Source organism: Anoplopoma fimbria, chromosome 5, assembly GCF_027596085.1.
Source record: "Anoplopoma fimbria isolate UVic2021 breed Golden Eagle Sablefish chromosome 5, Afim_UVic_2022, whole genome shotgun sequence".
Classification (NCBI taxonomy): domain Eukaryota; kingdom Metazoa; phylum Chordata; class Actinopteri; order Perciformes; family Anoplopomatidae; genus Anoplopoma; species Anoplopoma fimbria.
Genome location: NC_072453.1, coordinates 13,591,798 through 13,610,330, shown reverse-complemented (window position 1 = coordinate 13,610,330; position 18,533 = coordinate 13,591,798). Strand labels below are relative to the sequence as shown.

The 18,533-nt window shown below is 39.8% G+C and overlaps 1 protein-coding gene across 9 annotated transcripts in view; it reads left to right on the top strand.

Moving 5' to 3' along the window:
- Positions 1–12,309, top strand: part of tcf7l2 (transcription factor 7 like 2) — a 90,222-nt gene extending 77,913 nt beyond the window's left edge. For 2 of the 9 annotated variants that reach the window (XM_054599552.1, XM_054599548.1), the window contains 7 exons: positions 3,112–3,234; positions 3,340–3,502; positions 3,748–3,855; positions 4,537–4,585; positions 5,397–5,447; positions 6,612–6,684; positions 10,043–12,309. In XM_054599552.1, the coding sequence (XP_054455527.1) occupies positions 3,112–3,234; positions 3,340–3,502; positions 3,748–3,855; positions 4,537–4,585; positions 5,397–5,447; positions 6,612–6,684; positions 10,043–10,499 (1,024 nt within the window). In that variant the 3' untranslated portion in view covers positions 10,500–12,309. Of the gene's footprint in view, positions 1–3,096; positions 3,235–3,321; positions 3,503–3,747; positions 3,856–4,536; positions 4,586–5,396; positions 5,448–6,611; positions 6,685–7,278; positions 7,352–10,042 lie in introns of all 9 variants that reach the window. The other 7 variants (XM_054599556.1, XM_054599554.1, XM_054599551.1 and 4 more) reach the window with 6 other exon arrangements.
- The last annotated feature ends 6,224 nt before the right edge of the window (positions 12,310–18,533 follow it).

Below are 18,533 nucleotides of genomic sequence, written 5' to 3'. Positions count from 1 at the left end.
GAGCTAATTGAATATACTGGCTGGGCTGTTGGTGGGGGACTGGCGATGGGGAAGAGCTAATGCCCTGTGATGAGGCCCCTAATTGAATTAGTATAACTGAATAGATGGAGGGCTCTGGGAGCTCTCTGGAGAGTGGGAGGGTTTAACACATCTCTATTGAAAAAAAAACTAAAGTCTGTCTTGGTCAGAACAGAGGAAATAAATCAATTTGTTGACCATATCTAGTAAAATAAATCTGTCTAATTGTGTCAAAAAATGGCAGAATCCTTTCATACATAGCCTTCAGCTAGTTGGTTTTGTTCAAAGAATGGACTAGACTGTTGTGATAGCTCAAACGATTTGTAGGGAGCAGGCTGACTGGAGGTAATCGGAGAGAAAAGACATCCTGGCCTTGTACTCTTGTCGGGAGCCGGTCCTTTGCAGGAGTGCTCTGCTTCAGAATCAGTCCCCTGTGCCGTAAAGCCCGAACTGCATTAGGATGCAGGAAAGGAATCTGGTACCTGGTAGTCCTGCAATGAGCACCTTACACCTAGGTCCTGTTAAAAAATGCATTCTTTTAGGACATGAGGGGAAAAAAGCCAAGGAGAGTAGAGACAGTCGGCAGAGCAAATGAAAGACATTATTTTGATAATGGGGTTGGAGCCAGTGCAGGTCACAGATATTGTGTCTCTGTGTGTGTGTGTGTGTGTGTGTGTGTGTGTGTGTGTGTGTGTGTGTGTGTGTGTGTGTGTGTGTGTGTGTGTGTGTGTGTGTGTGTGTGTGTGTGATTGTGACAGGTAGGAGGAAGTGAAGGCCCCTTTGCCCCTTATGCTTAAGCCTGCCCTTTGATATGTTCCCCCATCATCATGCTCGCTCTCTTTTCATTGGGGGCGGGAGGAGCGCACCGTCCGGATCATTATACATTAAACAGGCACGGGGGCTACTGCTTCGCATGGGCAATTAAATGGCACTAGGCTTACACTGGGCTTGCTGCGCCAGTGACCCCCCACCCCCACCCCTCACCCCCTCCCCAACACCGCTAGCCAGTCTTACCTTTTTAGATTGAGATGTAGAAGCCCCAGGGTTGGGGCGGGTGGGTGGGTGGGTGGGTAGGGATGGGTGGGGGTCTCGGCTGTGTCTCCCTCTCTGTGTTGGTTAAATTGGTCCAAGGCGCTGCTTGCTGCTGATGAGCCCGGATGATGATGATGATGATGATGATGATGATGATGCCCCCATGCTTCAAAGGGACGGCCGTCATGTTTAAACCATAACCTGGGCCATGCAGTGGCAGCAGCAGCAGCAGCAGGAGGAGGAGGAGGAGGAGGAGGGGAAGAGAGGGAGCAAAAGGAGCGTGGAGGTGGTGAGGGGACAGGGAGGAGTAGAGAAAAAGAAGAAGAAGAAGAAGAAGAAGGGAAAAAAATAGAACTTGGAACAGAGGAAATTTTAACAAGTGCACAGAGAGAGAAGGAGGGAGGATGAACGGGGAGAGAGGAAACGGAGGGAAAATGCAGCAGCCCTAATGATGGGCGATATGCAGCCACTGCTGCCGAGCTCCCCATCAACGGATGACATGGCACAAACACCAACGTGTCAGTGATGAAGGGAGAAGAGGGGAAAGGAGAAAAAGAGGGAAAGAGTTTGAGGGGGGAGCGCACTGGCACTCCCCTGAGATGGCCTCCAACAGAAAGTAGTTGTTCCTGGCGAGTTTATCCTCATCATTATATTCTGGCTCGGAGCCATGCAGCCAGACACAGCCAGATAATGAGCTGCTTTAAAAAAAAAAGAAAGAAAGAATTATTCCTCCTTTTTTTCCCTTCTCCTTCATCCTCCTCTCTTCTTAAATCTGCGTGTCGTCACGTGAAGCTACGCTGTAAACATACACATGCAGATAAGACGCGTATGCGTTCAAATAATCTGCCACAAGTAATTAGTGTCATATATATATATATACACACTGCCACACACAGCACAGCAGTGTCTTATGGCTGTTCCAGCCAGTGAAACGACTTCATAAATAAGGGTTTTCTGGCCTCGATGTGCGGAACGGTTGGAGACGATGGAGTGATGATAGGAGCGTAGAAGGATGAAGATAAAAATGTCAGTGCTGCTGACAATGCTGAACTGGCAGAAAAGAACGGGGGGGGGAAGCAAATAAGAGACCCAATACCTGAAGTGATACTAGACTCTGATAGAACATTTTAATCTAGTTTGCAATATTCCTTGATAAGACATAATGGCTCAAGCTTTACCCCTCCAAAACCTGGCATGTTCATATCAGCGATAAAATGCTAAAAATGCAGTTTTCCTCAAATATAACAATGACTTGAAGTTGCGCATTTGTCATCTATGGATGAAATAAAAGTCTTATTTGGAAACTGTTTCCCAAGCAGTCATAGGTGCCAACTGCTTAGGCAGATATAAACCTCTCCTACGCCTGAGAAGTGCTTGAATAAAACTAAAAGTTATGGCTGGCACTGATATATTCAGCCTGCACAGTCTCTCCGTAACTATGAATAGAAAAGTTCAAGGTGCTCAGAGCCCTCAAGCTAACCCGCTCCATTGAATCTATTACATGAATTGTTGGCTGTATGGGTTAGGATACACTTGCTAGAATTTACAAAATCTCAATGAGGTTGTGTTTAAATAAAGGTGAAGAAAGGCACTTGGCTCAAGTGTTCCCTGTATAGATATCTTTTTTGGCTTCTTCAAATATAGCATTCAAGAGATTTTCCATTATTTCCACACAATATAGCGTTCATGCTTTTTTTTCTGATGTTTTGGTGGTGGTTTGTCATAACTTGCTGTTATACTTTTGTGTAAAATGTATAGCTGTCCAGGTGGAATCCTGCACTCAAATTACATTGTGTGACATATGATGCTAACTGATTATTAAAATGATATATAGCCTTGGACATTTTCACGTGGATGTTCGTATGTGCATGCATGTCTTTTCTTGTGACTAAAGGGCAATTCCATTTCTATGAAATAAGTAAAATAATCCTTTTGTACTTTGAAATGTCATTCAAAGAGGGAAATGGAATTAAGCCCTTTTAGTCCTGTGTATACATGTGTTCCATCTCCTCATTTCACCCTCGTCCATTCTGACAATTTACACAGTCTTCTGTCCTCTAGGTTCCCCCCACACATGTTGCCCCCCCACCACAGTTTGCACACCACGGGCATCCCACACCCAGCCATCGTCACACCCAACGTCAAGCAGGAATCCTCCCACAGTGACATCTCTCTCAACAGCTCGTGAGTACACTTTCACCGACCTGTGCACGTTTCGGTGTCACGTGACTTCAAAAAAAAGGCATATGGTTTACTCTGCTCACCTCTCAGCTCTCTGTTGCTCCTTAGGAAACAGTCAGACGCTAAGAAGGAAGAGGAGAAAAAGAAGCAGGTCCACATAAAGAAGCCTCTGAATGCCTTCATGCTCTACATGAAGGAGATGCGGGCCAAGGTGGTGGCTGAGTGTACACTGAAGGAAAGTGCTGCCATCAACCAGATCCTGGGACGGAGGGTAAGTCCTGAAAGATTACTGAACACACAGCAACACTGTAATGGTCAGACTGAAGGGACGTCACAGTGTTTTACCGATCCATCCGTCCTGCTAAATTGATTGTAAATATTCTAAATATTTACACCAAGGTGAATGCAGTTCATGGCCCAGTGTTGAAGAGTTAAGTTCATTTCCTATACTTGTTTCCTGTTCATTGTAAAAACCTTTCTATGTCTTCTTCCTTTGTATTGTTTCTCATTTTTCAGTGGCACGCACTATCACGGGAGGAGCAGGCCAAGTACTACGAGCTAGCCAGGAAAGAGAGACAGCTCCACATGCAGCTGTACCCAGGCTGGTCAGCACGAGACAACTATGTAAGTTTTTAAGTTTACAAGTCGTAACGGGCTGTTCTTTTCCCCGTTCACTAGGTGACATGACCAGGATGAGTTCTTTCTTTTTGCTTTTATCTAGCCTGAGGGATTACTTTCTTCTTGGCATTTTTGTTCGATATTTATATCTGAGACTGGACAAATTGGCATGACCTAAGACCACCTTTTAATGACGTGAAGGAATATTTGTAACAAAGTCTGACCATGGTGTTGTTTATATGAATACTCTGTGAATGTTCTGCGCCTTAGACACTTCTGTTCTGGCATATAAGTGCACAGATTCTCATCAATGTTGTCCAGTTTTTGGGATCAAGCTGACAAGAGTCTTCCACAAGCAGCCTTTGAGAAATCTGTCTACCAAAAAACAGAGGCTTGTCACGATGTCTAGCCGTTCACAGAGCAGAAGAAAATAAGACAAAAGATTACAGAAAAAGAAGAAAAGAGCAAAAAAACAGAAAGAGGGATAATTCTGAATTGGCCTGCAGTGGCTGTTACAAACCGGAGGGCAGAGACAGAAACAAAAGGCAGAGAAAGAATGAATAAATAAGTAAACACATAGAAGAGTCCTATTCTCTGTTTCATGTTTTGGGCATTCTGCAATATAATAACTAAGGTTCCTGTCTGTGTCTATTTTTTCTTTCTATTTTTTTGGCGGCTAACCAACAGGGGAAAAGGAAGAAGAGAAAAAGGGAAAAGCAGCAAGCAGAGAGCAATGGTAAGTGAGCTGCAATTATCTCTGATATTAGAAGAGCCCCATCATGTGTCAGGCAGATGTGACATCTTGCAAGATAAAAGTCAAGCTAGTTTTTTTGTGTGTTTTATGTTTTTTTTGAATGTGTGTTATTGTGCCTGCCTTTTTTTTTTTTTTATCTTCTTTTTTTTTTTGTATAGTTATGCTTCCCAATGCAATATTTAAATGGTAGAGTTGCTTGTAATACCCCCCAACCCCCTTTTCCCATTTTCCCCTTAGCCTTCCCCAGCTAATAACAACTGAATATGCATGACCCCCCCCCCCCCCCCACACACACACACACTCCTTCTCACCTCCCCTCTTGACACCCCCCCCCTCCCTCCCCACTGTGCCCCTTAGCGTTCTGGTATTGTGATATGTATGTTTTGAGAATGTGAAGTTGAAGCATTGTGAGAGCCATTAACTTTGCTAGTGTTGTGTGTGCGTGGCCCCGTTTTGATAATGCCTGTGCCCTGCAGATAGACTGCACTACAGTACTGTGTATGTGTGTGTTTGTGCGTGTGTGTGTGTGTGTGTGTTTGTGTGTATGTGCTTGTTGGGCTGCCCTTTGCTTGCTTTCATGCATGCTTTTAAATCAACTCAAGAATAATCACTTACATCTTAAAAATTAAGGAGGTTTGCTAATTCTATTATTTATCCTTTTTTTTTTTTTCTTATGATTCATATTCTCCTGATCATATTGTGAGGAGCAGTGGCGACTTGTTATTATGTATTTTGCGCTCGTTTGGTGACGGATTTCTTCTTGAAGGCCTCTCTATCTGTTCTTTTTTTTCAGAACACAGAGAATATTTTCCAAACCCTTGCCTTTCACTCCCTCCGATTACAGGTGCTAATGTCATTTTGAGTATTAAATTACTAACTTGTTTTTTTTTTCTTATTCTTTTTTTATTAATGTATATTTAGTTATCAGCTGATGTGCAATATTAGTCAGGTTTAAGATTAAATCCTTTATTCTATTTAAATATATGCTTTTTGCTTGTTTGCTGTTTCCTTTTCTTAAAATGTTGTTTATTTAACTTCAAGCTAAATTATATTTAATTTAGTTAACCTCAATTTACTCATGTTGCTTATTAGTCTAGATCATTTTCCGTATTTCGGCACAATCACTACGCAGTGTGCTTGAGGAACAGCTTATATTAAGTTAAATTATCATTGTGGAGTATGACCTGAAGGATGTGATGTCAGGGTAAACCTCCTTAATCTGTACGCTTCAGTAGCTGCACCTTCCTAAAGGCCAGCATGAGTTTGGCCTACTCCCCCTTTTAGATCTATCTACTCAACCAAGACCTGGTCTCAAACACTCCACCATAATATTCACTCCACTCTCATTCTGGTAATCACACAGTTACTGGTCTGAACTGGCTAGTGACTGGCAGCTTTTTCTGCAACAGACAGCCAGTGTTTGATGGAAAACAGTCAACTGTTTGATGCCAGGTCTAAGGAGTAGATTCCTTCTTCACGCTCCAGCCTTTTTAAAACCTTCCCCTGGCTATAGAGCTAACTCTTGACCGTGCTATTTTAGCAGTCTGCTACCGCGGCCTAGTTCTACCACCTTTACCTTGATAACACCTCGCAATATGTAATCCAACCTGCATTTGCTCCATTTATAAAACCCTCTCGACCGAATAAGCATCCTGTCTTCAGCTTTAACTCCAGTCAGAGTTTAGATTACTAAAAGCAAGTGTTTCTATATTAATGTCGTCATTTTATAACTTGCATGCATTTAGATTTTTTTTACTAATGTCAGAAACACACTAATTGTGTTCAGTCCTGTCTTTTAAAGGCACACTTGAGAATGGCTTTACGGGTGTATTTTAGGGGCGGGGGGGGATTTCTTGCACAATGAGCCAAGCTTCATAGATTCACTGTTACCTGTTTTTTTCTCCTTATTTCTCTCCTCCCCCTTTTTATATTTCTGTTCCTTATTGTTTTTGGTTTTGGTTCTTTTTCCTCCTCTCTGCTGGCTTCCCCCTCACTGTTGCGGCATCAGACCTGAGCGCTCCTAAGAAGTGTCGAGCGCGCTTTGGGCTCGACCAACAGAATAACTGGTGTGGCCCGTGCAGGTGTGTATGGTGTGTGCTTGCACTGGCCAGGGCCAGGTGAAGGCTGGGTAACTTAACACTGGGACTTCCTCCTCCGCTCTTTGCTGCTGCCGCCTCCTCTTCCTCTTCTCTCCCCTCCCCTCTGTCTGTCCTGCCAGGCTATCGTGACCTCTCAGCTTCCTCCAGCCACGCCCTGCCGGTCTATCTCTAGGTTGCCACTATTTCGATTTTTTTTTTTTTATTTTTTTTACCTCCTGTATGGGTTGAAGGGTGTTAACTGCATATGCCAGAACGTTTGTATGAATGGTGTCTGTGCGTATGTATTGATGAAAAAAACACATCTCTGGGGTTACAGGGGTTTCATTGCAGGATGTTCAGTACTAAAGGCCTCACTGAGATTGGTCAGAAATCTTAAACTGGCAGGTCGGGGCTTGGAGGATCTGGAGCCTGATGGCTTGTTCAATATGGAGGACATCCCAGTGTTGCCAGCCTAAACCTAAGCCCTGGCTACATGTTTTTGTCTGTGTAATGACGTGTCCATTTTGTTTTTTCTTTCTTTTTTCTTTTGTTATTTGTCTCTGTGTGTATGTTTGTGTCTACCTCTTTGGCTAACAGATGCAAATACCCCAAAGAAGTGTCGTGCCTTGTTCGGGCTTGACCAGCTGAGTTTATGGTGCAAACCATGCAGGTATAACTGCTGTAGAACCAATGGGAAGAAGACATCCACAATGAGCAGCTTTTCCTCCTTGATTATTTGCTCAGATATCCCTCTCAAACGTGTTTCCATCAGTGTGGTAACAGATGGCAAACTCCTCTGCTCCTTCTCCTTAATGAGGAGCTTCCTGCTTTAAATTCCCTCACAGCAAGTTTTCCTCATTGAACTCGGTTCAAGCCCAGTGGCAGAAAATGGATTTCTGAATAGGAATACTAAATTCTTTAGCTCAACAAAATATATTGCTGCAAGATCATGGTTTCCTAATTCAATTTCGAATAACATTTCTTACAATCTGACTTGAAATCCATTTTCTCTCCATGCAGTTGATAACTCCCTCTCATCCTAACTGTCATGTATGTTCTAATTGGCGTCCTTTTGAATAACAATGTTATGCTTACAAATTTAGCCTTGCTTTCTCTGAGGCCCTGCTCAGTGACACTCTTTTCTGTGCCCTCTTCCTCCTCCTTCTCCACCTCTTCTTCCTCCAAACTCCTCTTCAATAACCCTTACTTAGTCCCTACCTGTTGTCTTTCTGTTCTGACACAAGCAGTCTTTGAATTGGGAATATTTTCATGGTAGGTATTTGTTTCTGCTAAGTAATACCCTTCTGTGTGTCTGGCTTGCACCACACCCTGGCCCACCTCTTTCTTCACACAACTCTTCGTCACCCACCATTGCAACACATTGTTTGTTTTTTTCGCTGCTACATGTTTCATTGGTATCGTTTTAATTGTTTAAGTGGGTCGGCTTTAAATCTAAATTTAGTCTGAAGAGCAAGAAGTCGTTCTTAGCAGTTTATAAGCCAATTTCAAAGGACAGCTCTTAGTTTTTGTCACAATTACAAATGTGTAAATGTATAAAAAATAATTTAACACATCACCTAGACTTACTTTTTTATTAAAATGTTCTTTGAAATAAGAAAGGCATCACAATCATCTCACCTCCACACAGTCCGCCATTGTTGGTAATTCCACTTGGCTCTCTTATTTCCCTCCCAGCTAAAAAAAAAAAAAAAAAACACATATTCAAAAACTTACTACATTATTTCCTACAACAATAATACCAGATCAGGAGATCAGGAGGCTGGTAAGCGCGATAATTCAGTCTTCGTTTTAGGAGCCGAGAGGTTAAAAGTTCTCTCTGGGCTCCATTTCCTAAAAGATGCATCTGGTGTAATTTCCCCCGAGACGGAAAAATCAATAACATACACAGGCACATACTATGAATCGATATGTCTGTTAAAAAATGGATATTAGCTCATTTGTTGCAGTTTGACAGACAGTTATCCAGAGCAAGATGTCTATGTAGTGGCAAATGATACCTTTTTACGGCCGGTCGATACTCCGCACCACCCAGCACTACAGTATCAGTGTAGAAAGCACTAAAAGCCTTATCCCCACTCTTTTCTAGACTTTTGTCGTATTCTATACTGTCCGGTGTTGTGTGCCTGTACTGTCGAGCTTATCGGAAATGCATGCTTGTCTTTCACCCTAGCATGCGATCAAGGTTTCGTGAGCCCTTTTTTATGTGATTTTGTTGTCGTCCATCTTCCTTTTCATTCTCAGTAGTCGGCTCTCTTTGTTGGTTTTCATGTAGACTTTATCCCCCTTTAGAATTACAGAAGAAGGATTTATTTGATTAAACTGAAGATCAGCCTCATATGTTCCAATGGCCCCACTCTATCTTTTTAAAAAAAAAAACTCCATAGCCTTCTTTTTACCTACTCCCTGTCCCTGTGAGTCTTAAATACTAATACTTCATGGCCCCTTCAGGCGTCCTTGTGATAGAATGGAGAGCTGAGAGAGGGGTCACTGCCAGGGTCAGGGTAAAGATGAGGTGGGCAGAGATTCCCCCTTAACCAAATCTGAACACAGCCTTCGCAGCAGACAAAGTCACCGCAGACAAATGCAACAATCCCCTCCCCTCCCATCTCCCCCTCCCTCCCCTCCCCTCCCCTCCCCTCCCGTGCTCGTTTCAACGGGTTCCACTGAGCGCAACGGGTCTGGCCTCAGGACTCAGCAGGCAGGGGGAGGGTCCCGACCTCGGGGCTGGAATGCAAACATGATGCCTTGACCCCTCACGCACACGCACACACACTTGTGTCTGTGGGGCAGATGCGGAGTAGTGTGGAGCTTGTTGACTTTTTGCCTTCGTATCCAAACTCTGTCCCCTCAGGAGAAGAGAGAGTAGGGCCAGATAGAGGGAGACGAGTGAGGCAGGTCCAGTAACCTTGTGTTGCTGGAGAGAACAGGCTGATCCCCAGCTGTAGCTCTGCCTGTAAGAAAGGCTGAGTTTACATCCGGAGAGCAACCATTACTACATCTAATCTTTCCTCATGATCATCATCATCATTATCATCATCTCTGTCTGTGATTTTCATTTCCCAGCTTCTTTTCCTGTGATCTCTCCTTCATGTCTGTCCTGTCTGATGGTTTAGTATTTGAAAAATTGACTGTCATTTCTACCAACTTTGGTCTTAGCACGAGCTACTTAAATGCACCCGCAAAATATATATCCGTTACGTAAAACCGGTTTCAAATAAGGATTTTTCAAAATTAAACAAAAAGGCAAAGGTGCATTTAAGTCGGCAACGGTTCTAAGAGGCAATGCGGTTTGAAGATGCAATGCTAATAGATGCTCTCTTTCTCTCGCCTTGTCCCCCAGGAGAAAAAAAAAGTGCATTCGCTACATCCAAGGTGAAGGCAGCTGTGCCAGTCCTCCCTCTACGGACGGAAGCTTACTAGACTCCCCCCCCTCCTCCCCCTCCTCAGTGGTTCCCTCCCCCTCCTCAAAAGAGTCCAAACCTCAGACTGAACAAATGCAACCTCTCTCACTGACTATGAAACCGGCCCACCAGCCACTCCACCACCCGCACCTCCTGGCTGGGCCTCCACCGCCATCTTTGGTTCAGCTGGAAAACTCTGCTGCAGCTAGGAAAACGCCCGGCGCCTCCTCCCACAACGGAGCCCTGGAGCATGGTGACGTCTCGTCCTCGCGGCAGCCGGGCTCTTCTGTGGCGTCCTCAATGGCCCGGCCCTCAGCATCGCTGTGTCATTCCCACTCGCTACACCCCTCCACGGCCCCTCAGCCTCTGTCGCTAGTGACCAAGTCTATAGAATAGTCTACCCTATTCTTCTCCTCTTTTTCTAGCTCTGCACACAAACAAACACACACACACACACACAAACACTCAGACACACCTTTCGAGGCCCTCTCTCTGCTATATTTCCCTCGCTGTCAGTTCATTTCTCTTTATGTTTCTGTGCCATAAGGCTTTGAAATTTTAGGTTTTGTTTTATTAAAGTTCATTGGTCAATATTTGACCCATCACTATCAAAAAAAAATTGAATTATTATAAAGAAATGATACAATGAGCTGTAGTATAGCTTTGTGAATCTGCCAAAATTTTTATGGATTTTTGTTTTGTCTTTTTTGTAGTGTTAAACAGTGCAAACAGAAAAATTATCTAGTTCAACTTCAAAATGTTTAAAAGACGGATATAAAAAGGTAGGTTAGATTATTCAGTGAGCCCTTTTCTTGAAAGAGTTGGTTCTCCTTCTTTATTTGTATTAAATACGAGCTTGCGAACCAATCATTTGACATCTGTTCAAAACTCTAGGAGGGCATGAGGCTGGCGGCGACACCTCTCCGAGGAACAACTTTAATTGTGATGTTACTTGTTCTTGTTTAAATGTACAGAATAATGGGGAGGGGGGATTACTGTGTTAAATATGCATTCTTCCACTGCGTTGTCTTTTTTCTTTGTTGTTTACCTTTGGGGTGGAGTCAGGCAAGTTGGGTGGGCTTGAGGGGCGGTCGGGGTGGGAGGGTTGAGGGTTATTAAATTCAAAATGTCACAACGCTAGGACCAGTAGTATTTATTGCTTTAGAGATTGCTTGTTGTATCTTGTATGTGTCTCTTTTTGACTTTTTGTTTCTTAATACATTGTACAAATATTTTTTCTTAAGGTAAGCGACTTATATATGAATGATCCATTTTTACAAGGAGGTTTTAAAAGGCAAATCTTTTGTTATTGATTTCTTTCCTCGCTGAAAACCTGGATTCCACTCAGTGTAATGTGTAGATCTCATGAACAGAAGTATGCACAACTTCATTTCAAGAAATGCGTCTATAAGCCATTTTACAAAAAGAAGAAAAGAAAACTTGAAACAAGACAGTGGGTACCGTGTCTTCAGTAGTTGGAAAAGTGTCTAAAGCCCTTCTTTTTTATTGCACAGTCACATCTCTCAGACTGTAGATTCGTGTACAGATTTTCCGTGCCAAATTTTGTGATAATTTTCTCTGCCCCTCTAACCATGCTGTAGGGATCCTTTTTTTTTGTCGTTTTTATTTTTATTTCGATACCATTCTTTGCTGTGACGTTACATAGATTGCTATGTATGTAGTATAAATGTTGCTATAACAAATGTGTTTGGTAGCAAATTGTCAAATATTAAAATTTAAACTTAATAAAAAGGCGGACATCATACTGTATAAACCCACAAGGGCCAAATTATGTATATTAGGAAGTTCATAAAAAAACTATTAAATACAAAAAAATACACAAACTGCCACTTTTAAGTACACTACTACATATAGGTAGATAGAAAAAATAGGCATGTTGATGTTGCAAGAGGCTGTAAAAAAAGCTACAAGAGAATCATCCACTCGGTGCCATTGTAGTTGACATGACGCGACTGTAATCTGTCGATTTCTTCTCTGGTTTATTAAGATGCTAATGATAAATAGTTTGAATGTTTCCTTAACGGCTGTGATGTTCCTGTTCTATTTTATGCTCTTATCTTTTTGTTTGTTTGTTTTTCCTGTTATTTTAAATGGTTCCAAAACCATGTTTTTTTGTAATGAATAAATGTTTATGCTGTACAGTCTCTGTAGCATGCAGTTCTGTATTAATAAAAGCAACTTAGTATGTGCACATTTGTGTCTTCCTTTTATTTGAAAATTCACTGGCAAGTTCCGTGACCTGAGAAACTGTTGAAACAGCAACTCGGCAAGAAGGTCTTATTCAGCTACAGTTGTCCTATACAGTTCATAACAGTCACTGAAGAATACCGCAGTAATTAAGATAAGGTAATAGTCTAATAGAGAATCATGTCATTATAAATAAACATCAGACATACCTCATCAGGTTTCATGAAAGGCAATTAGCTGCAACTATATTCAGACCCTGCAAACCTTGTAAACAGAGTGCACACAGTGTTGCCTGTGTAAGCACCAACAGATAGCAAGAAATGATCAATGAGGTCATCGTGGTCCCATATCTAACTGTCACAAATGTAAAGCAAAAAGTAAAGACTGGAACTTTTAGAACAGTTCAGCTCAAGTAATGTTTCCACAAATTCCACTGTTTTCACTACAAAATGCTTCATATTAGATATTCTATGTGCAGCTTTTTCTCTCAGTATTCACTTTCAAAATTAACAGTTCTGATCAAATGTTTTCTTGACCCCGTTCTGAAAGAGAAGACCCCAGAATTGTTTTAAGTGAACATTGACTGTATCAGTGAAAAAAGAACACTGTCTCCTCTTTTCAGGAGACATCTGATAAAGCGAATACCACACAATCTAATTATCTATGTTAACACAGTCTGCAGGCAAATCACAAAGTTAGAAAACAAAACAAACAGGAATATATCTGTTTCTTTAAAATATGACATCAACTAAAGCAATTAGGTTTCTATACTGTATTTGTTCTGTATCAGAAAATCCTATTATACTCCCCACATTATATTATAACTCTCATTGTTCTCTCTGTAGTGTTGTCATTCTACCAGTGTTAAAGTGCTCCTGGGATAATTTACACTCACTACAGTGGTTCTTCCCCCTGTTTAATAGATTTATCAGTGAGGTAAGTGTACCATCTTCTATTTAAATGTACAGCTTAATGTTGTCTGTCCAGATCTTAAGAACAAAAACAGACCTGCAGTTCACAACATGCTTCTATATGCAACTCCATAGCAGTTTGTGTGACCCCTTCCTATAAGATTTTCTGCTCAGGTCTAGATTTCATCTAGGAGGAATCACCAATTACTGATAAACAGGAAACAATACACACCTGCACAAGGCCATTCATACGGACAGAGAGGAGGATTAGAACAGTCTTTGGTACTCTTTGTCAGGTAATTAACTGTGTTGTGCTAAATGCACAGTACATATTTGAACGTGGTCTGGGATGGATTCATGTTCACACTGTACCTCATTTCAGTACAAGATTAGCTCAGAGCAGCACCTCTTGCTGATGAACACTTAAACAAGGCTGCTGACAAAGGGGCTTGTACATGAGTGTCCGTGTGTATTATGGTTGTTTCTTGTCCGATTGTATTCTGACATCAACACATTCAACACTTCAAAACTGCTGTCAATACATGGGTTGTTGGCTGTTTTATCATAGCTATGATTTCATTTTGCTTTGAGAGTCCTATCAGTAGTTATGTCAGGAATTTTGTGGACACATTTTTTCGTATTAGAGGCAGCACACAGGTGTTACATTGCAGTAAAAGTAGGCTTGTTTGGGTTGGTCTCCACTTTCATGATGTTTTCAATAGATGAAGAAAACAGTCTCTGAGTGTACATGATGGCAAGTGAGTGCAACATTTTATGGATTCACTCCGTTCCCTTAGTAGAGCAGCATTGATTTATTTTCATTAACTTATCATTAAGTTGCTTAAGTCCGAAAAGTATCCAAGCAAACAACAAAAAAAGTATTAAAGTGTAGCTGAAATACAGCGTGCTTGTTGTTCTTGAACAGGGACATAATGTTTTGGACGTCCTCTAGTGAATACCAAGCAAAGAATAACTGCAACCTGGGGGATGGGTTCAGTTGGCATCAAGCAAACGCGGGACTCTTCTTTGTTCCCTTTGAGTATATACAATATGCACACTTAATGCATTTGTGTGGACTATACCCTTGAACTATAAACCATTAGACTAGCAATGTATAACGCGGGAGCGTCCGTGATGGTTCTAATTAATTTCAAGAAGCAGGAAAGGCATTGTATACCTGAGTAAAGAAATGACATTTTTTGATGTCAGTGTGGCATGGAGGAACAATGTTGAAGGCCAACGCTGCAGGCAAGCATACAAATCAGATAACATTGCCGAACATTAAATATGTCCTCTAGGTTACAACAAACAAAACACAAAAAGGTTTTGTTTCGGATGTTATCAAAAAAAAGAGATGTATATCCCTGACCCTGATCACGGTAGTCGAACAAAATTGAAAGGTTTGTAGGAATGGCCGCAGCGTATAGCATCAACGTCTACAATCTCCTTTGCTGAAGATGAAAACGCAACATATTTTCATAACAGCTTCATATTCACAGATGTATGGTGTCCTCCATAATGACATTCCTCTCTTCACCCCAATTAAGTTTAATATGAAGTTAAAAGAGAAGAGGATAGAGGGTTACTGTTCGGTTTCTGTGTGCAGGCGAGTTTTCGAAGGTGCTCTTTATTTTGGCTGCTTTTTGTGAAAGGAGTTCTCGAAATGCTCTTAAAGCAAAAAATTAAAGTGACTGAATTGCAAAATTGAAGTGACCATTGCTCGGCCAACTACATTCATTGGTTCGAAAAGCAATTAAGTAAATTGTTTGTGAATTGGAATACAGAGCCAGTGCCCTTGTTCGTATCTAATGATCTCAAGATTTAACTTATGTGTCCAAGGATGAACTGGGGTCAAATTGATTTTTTGCAGGATTGTAGGAAGAAACATAGAGGTAAAGTTAGGTCAATGTCAATACTAATTATAAGTTTGCACTTTGGAGAAGAGGGTGAAAAACCTCTTTCACCTTGTTGTACTGTAGGTAAAAAACCTACAGTACAACAAGGTGTGAGTGTTTCCAATGATGTGTTTTATTCTCAAACAGTGGTGTAGGAAAATAAATTAAATCAGAGAGCCAAGGTGCAGGTAAAAAGCCTTTTGAAAATATTTTGAAAAGTGTTTTTAGGAAATAGAGTACAGCCTACATTCTCTATCTGTTGCAGGGCTGAAAAGAAAAGAAAATCTTGATTAACAGAGTAAACACATAAAATAACTCTTGGATAGCAGGAGCCTGTAAAGTAAAAGCATTTAGCATGTCATTAGCTTTGATGCTGAAAACAACTTGTCAATACTTTTTGAGCGATTTGAATATAAACCAATGAGTAACTTGCAGACTGAATAACCTCCTTTTTTCCAAAACTCCTTTTTTGAAAGAATCAGCCCACTCTTTATTCAGTAGCAATTGTCATCTAACCTTGAAGAACAAAATGATGGACATGAAAGGTGGGTATTTTGAGAGCTTTACTCTTTCCTCCAATATGAAACAGTCTCTTTTATCTAAGAAATAACTAAGGGCTACCGCACAAGGGAAATTTTGGTACAATTTGGTGCACAATGCTTTCCCCTAAGGACTATCCTGTGGTGTGCCAGTAACAAGGCCATCTTTAATCAGAACTATTTTGGACCCATTAAGGCCATATTGTGTGTATTGCACTACAATAGATTCTGAAAAGAGGGACAATGAAAGCAGCGTTTGAGTACACAGAGGAGAGGAATAAGCAACAGGGAGTGAAATGTTCCATCAGAGACAATTTCAGTAATTCAGACCACAACATGGAGAGCCTTTTTACTTTTTTCAACTTCAGTCTCTCTCATAATCCTGCTGTCCTCCTTTAAAATCAAATGCCACAACATCTGATGTATGAAACCAAACGTCAGGGCAACAGTTGGGCAAAAGCATAGAAAGAAGAAAGCGATTTGAATATCTATTGTGTTCCTTACATTATGCTGCATGAGCAGAAAGGACAACCAATTGCTTTATAAGCACCCTCATACATATGATAAGTTTATAGCTATGATTGACTAGACAACAATGTGTTATGTGGTCCAAGCAGTCTCAATAGAAATGGGATCATTTATATAACCCAAACCAAACATATGCTATTGAAACAATTGTTACAGGTTTCTGAAGAGCCGTTATGAAGCTTAAAGTAGGCCATCGCCATCAAGGATATAAGCTATCAAGACCAAAACAGTTTTTTGAACCAAGCTGATAACATGGTTATTTTAAAATGGGGGTCTATGGGGATTGACTTGCTTTTGAAGCTAGCCTCAAGTAGCCATTTGAGGAACTGCAGTTTTTGGCACTTCTGCGTTGACTTTCCTGTTGCTGCCTTGAAATGAGTGTGGAGTGCGTGACTTTTTTCTTGAAACAAAATGCATAGGCTTACACCACTGTCAGCATATCTGTTATTTAAAAAAATGTGTTTCGTTATCGTAGACAGATTTCAGATCCCATGTCAAAGAAATTGGGAATTAAGTGCTTCCTAAAAAGAACCCTTTCATACAAGTTTAATTGTAATAAAAGTATTAATTAACTTCAAATGTGGCGTATTGCAATTTCAACTTTTAGGTGCATACAGCCAACTAACGTACCAGAGTATGTAGAACATAATCTAGTTTTGTATTAGTCTGTAATACACTTTCCAGAGTCAATGCTAATGCTGAAGCTAATGACTCATAACATGTCATCATAAATGCCATAAAAAACGTCATAGTACAGTATGCTGTAAAATTTAATTTAGAATGACATACTATAGAATGCCATTAAATAATATCATAGAATGTTATAAAAGAATGTAATAAATAATTATCATGTCATAACAAAGTATATCACAGAAAAGACAGAAATAAAGTCATTGTATATTTTACCATGAAAAAGAAATTCAAATATAGTCTATCAAAAAATTGCTGTTGTGAAAATGACCTATATGATCACATATTGACACAAGCATGCAAGCATGCATGCATGCACGCAGAAGAGTATGTCAAAAAAGTCATAGAATAGTATGTTGAAAAAACCTTAAAAAAGGCATAATACAGTATGACGAAAAAAGTCGTAGTATAGTTTAGGATACAGGTCATAAAAAGTCATAGTATAGTATTTTGAAAAAAGTCATGAAAATAAATCATAAAAAGTAATTTGATAAAATGTCGTTATAAGTCATACATAAGCCTTGGTATATTATGGCAAAAAAAGTAATAGTGTATCATGGCAAAAAAGTCATACAAAAGTCATAGTATGGTATGTCAAAAAAGTCATAAAAAAGCCAGTGTATAATATGTTGAAATAATTCATAAAAATAATGAAATATAGTACTTTGCAAAATATTATAGTATAGTATGTCAGAAAAATTATTAAAAAAATACACAGTCTGGTATGTGGAAAAAAAAAGTCATAATATGGCATGTTGAAACAGACATTTTATAGTATGTTTAAAAAAGTCAGAGTATAGTATGTGTAAAAAGGTCATAAAAAAGTCATAGTATAGTTAGTTGAAATAAGTCATAAAACACTTTACAGTATGTTGAAAAAATCCTGAAAAATCAGAGTATAGTATGTCTCAAAAGCCATGAGAAAAGTCAGTCTAATATGTGAAAAAAGTTATAGTATAGTTTGTTGAAAAAAGTAATTAAAAAAAGTCAGAGTAGAAATAAGTCGTAGAAAGAGTCATATTATAGTATTTTTAAAATAGTTATTGTACAAAATAAAAAAGTCAAAGTAAAGTATGTTTAAAAAAATAAAAAGTTAAAGTATACTGTGTTGTAATGAATCATAAAAAAATCAAACAAAAGTCATAGTACATTATGCCAACAAAAGTGATAAAAAAGTCATGGAATGTAGAAAAAAATAAATATATTGTTTTGGAAGTTAGAAAAAAATTCAGTGTATATAATGTAAGAAAAAAATAATCATACAAAAGTCATACAGTCAAAAACATTCGTAATATTGTATGTAAAAAAAGACTGCATAAGTCATATAATAGTATGTCATAAAAAGTCTTAAAAAAGTCAGAATAAAGTATTTCCAAAAAAGTATAGTATGTCAAAAAAAAAGTAGATGTAGTATTTGGAAAAAAGTCATATTATGGTATGTTGAAAAAATACTATACCATGTTAAAAAAAAGTTATAATAAAGTCATAGTATGGTATGTTGGAAAAAGTCAGATGTGTAAGTCAAAAAGTCCTAAAAAGTCATAGTATAGTGTGTGTGAAAAAAAGCCATAGTATAGTATGTCGGAAAAAATCATAAAAATGTCCTATTATAGTATGTCGTAAAAAGTCACAAAAAGTCGAAAAAAGTCATAGTATAGT